We start from the raw sequence: 2,928 nt of genomic DNA, 5'->3' as shown, positions 1-2,928 counted from the left end.
AAAATAATTACTTATTTTTAAAATTATTTTAAAAATAATTACTCAGCCTAGGCTGAGTTCAAACTCCTGATCTTCCTTCCTTAGCCTCCCAGAATGCTGGGATTACAGGCGTGTCCCACCATACCAGGTTTGTTTTTTTTGTTAGTTTTGTTTTTGTTTTTTTGAGATATCATTTCACTATGTAGTCCAGGCTAGCCTCGAACTCATGGCTCCATCTCCCTAGTGCTGGGATTACAGGAGAGTCACTGTACCCTTTATTTGGGGTTTTTGTTGTTGTTGTTGTTTTTTTTTCTTCGGTCGTGCATCTGTCCATCCCCCGAGCGCCCCACCCCCCCACCCCCATACTGAGAATCGAATTCACGACCTCGCGCTTACCAGGCAGGCACTGTGCCACTGAGCTAAATCCCCAGCCCCTACACCCTTTGTTTTGTTACATTTTTTGGTATGGTACTGGGAATACAATCCAGGCTGTCATACATGCTGAGCAGGTGCTCAACCATTGAGCTGTATCTGTAGCCCTGAAAGTAATTTTTTTTTATATTTTTAAAAACTTTCCTGTTTTTGAGACAGGGTTTCACTGTGCAATTCAGGCCACCCTTGAGCTCACTTTGTAGCCAAAGCTGGTCTCAAACTCACAGTGATCCTCCTGCCTCAGCCTCTGAAAGTAATTTTTTTTTAAGAGAACCTTAGCTAATTCATCTAAATATATATTTTAAGGATTTCTCTCTATCTACTCTACATTGAAAGAGAATTAAAATTCTCTTCATTTACACCCTACTCATTGTAAAGAGTGTTTGTTTATTTAATGATACTCAGGGTTGAACCCAAGGCTTTCACACACACCCAGCCGCACCTCCTTTTGGGTCTTGCTAAGTTGTCCATGTTGAGCTTGAACTTGCATTACAATCTTCCTGCCTCAATCTCCCAGAGTGTGTTGAGGTTACAGTAGTAGTTTTCTAATTTTAGCTTCTAAAAGCAATGAATATGAGTTTGAGTATAATTGAGAATTTTAGGGAAAACAATGATAAAAATTTGAAGTATGTTACAGGAAGCATATGGTCACACCTTAAGTCATCTTCATTATTCCTTAAAATTAAATGTCTTAAGTTATTTTTATATGTGTCATGGTTACATAGGGTTATTCAAGTTCTTTTTTGGTGAACTTTAGCTTCCCCTTTGTGAATGTTGTAGGAATTTTTAAGGGTAGAATTTACTCTTGTAGAATGAAAGCTGCAGGTTACATCCTACATATACAATGATACTGGCTTTTTTAGGTATTCAGTCATTGCATCATGAAACTTTTATATTACAGAGGACAGTGAAGATGAAAAAGATGATCACAAAAATGTGCGCCAGCAGCGGCAGGCAGCATCTAAAGCAGCTTCCAAACAGAGAGAGATGCTCATGGAAGATGCGGGGAGTGAGGAAGAGCAAGAGGAAGAGGACGAGGCACCATTCCAGGAGAGTACGTGAAACTAGCTAGTGATTATAGTTTAGTACTTTAGTTATTTTGGTATTTTCTAAATGCTAAATATTCCATCTATTTCTTTAAGCAGATACTTCCTTTTAAGAGACATGACTCTTGAAAACAATGTTTTTAAAGGTTGAGAGATTCCCATGATTGTTCATCATTTGTAATGGTTGTACTCTTTAAGGATGTTGTGTTCAAACACTAAGTAAACGAGTATTAGGATAATAGTTATACGCCATGACTGAGATTTGTATTTTAGTCTCTTAGAGGACGATATAGATTTCTTTCTCCCCACAAAAAAACGGTAATTTCAAATTTTAGATGTTTCAGAGGTTATTTGAGTTAGTTATATGTATTTTGTAGTGTTCTTGTTTCATTTATTTGAAATTAGACCAAAAGTTCAGTTTCAGTTCAGTTTTTTCCTGCTGTCACACAGTACTACATAGGAGTAAAAGAACCACTAAAAATTATTTCATAGTTTCAGTTTTTATTCAGATTTAGTTTAGTCTTTATTTAGATTTAGTCTTCATTTTTATTTTTTTTTTAAATTTTAAAAATAAAGAAATGAAAACAACAGACAGACAACTGTTTATAAAATAGCAAAAGAACAGTACAAACAATACAGAGTTACAAAGTGGTAGGAAATTAACAATGCTTGTTGTATTACATATTGATATCTTCAAAGTGGTTTCTCATGAAAACAAAGAGACATACAATATTGATCAATCAAGGACTCATTAACAGTTTCTTTCAACAAAGAAACAGGAGACTGTAGATATACTATGTTAACTATCCTGTATATACATACATACAAAATTTCTCCTTGTTTCCCTTCTCTTTTCCCACATCCCAGTTGCCCTTTAGTCTTCAGTTTTTATTTAGATTTAGTCTTTTGTTTTCAGATAAGTCCGTCACTTGATGTGTGAGGTGTTTGCCAAACCCATTTTACAGATAGCACAGTGACCACTCCAGCCAAATTGGTAGTACAACTACAAATAGAGCCCAGTAGTATTTGACTCCCAGATCTCTCCCTTCATTTTAGTGTCTTTCCCTTTGTTCACTTGGAAGGATGTGTACATTAAGTTGGATGTTGAAATTCTTCTTTCTTCTCAGAAGATTCGGGCAGTGATGAAGATTTCCTAATGGAAGACGATGATGATAGTGACTATGGCAGTTCAAAAAAGAAGAACAAAAAGATGGTTAAGAAGTCCAAACCTGAGAGAAAAGAAAAGAAAATGCCCAAACCCAGGCTAAAGGCTACAGGTGAGCTCTGCAGTAATAAAATTACTGCTTTAAAATTTTTCAAGGACCAATGCTTTCTCTATAGAAATTCTTCATGCAGTGTCAGCATTGGCATGGTACTTAACACAAATATGAGAAACCTGAAAGGACCCTGTCTCCTGCATCTGGAAGTATCACTTATTATAAGAACTTCAGTCCCTGGGGCTGGGGATTTA

At 36.3% G+C, this 2,928-nt stretch overlaps 1 protein-coding gene across 2 annotated transcripts in view; it reads left to right on the top strand.

The window, feature by feature from the left end:
• Nucks1 (nuclear casein kinase and cyclin-dependent kinase substrate 1) overlaps nt 1-2,928 on the top strand; it is a 35,697-nt gene that overhangs the window by 24,356 nt on the left and 8,413 nt on the right. The window contains exons 5-6 of one of the 2 annotated variants that reach the window (XM_005375370.2): nt 1,313-1,465; nt 2,588-2,734. In XM_005375370.2, coding sequence (XP_005375427.1) covers nt 1,313-1,465; nt 2,588-2,734 — 300 coding nt within the window. Of the gene's footprint in view, nt 1-1,312; nt 1,466-2,584; nt 2,735-2,928 lie in introns of both variants that reach the window. The other variant, XM_005375369.2, reaches the window with a different exon arrangement.

This window comes from Chinchilla lanigera, unplaced genomic scaffold (assembly GCF_000276665.1).
Source record: "Chinchilla lanigera isolate Chin_1 unplaced genomic scaffold, ChiLan1.0 scaffold00005, whole genome shotgun sequence".
NCBI classification, from domain to species: Eukaryota; Metazoa; Chordata; class Mammalia; order Rodentia; family Chinchillidae; genus Chinchilla; species Chinchilla lanigera.
Note: the sequence above shows the minus strand (reverse complement) of the source record. Positions and strands in the feature narration are given on the sequence as shown.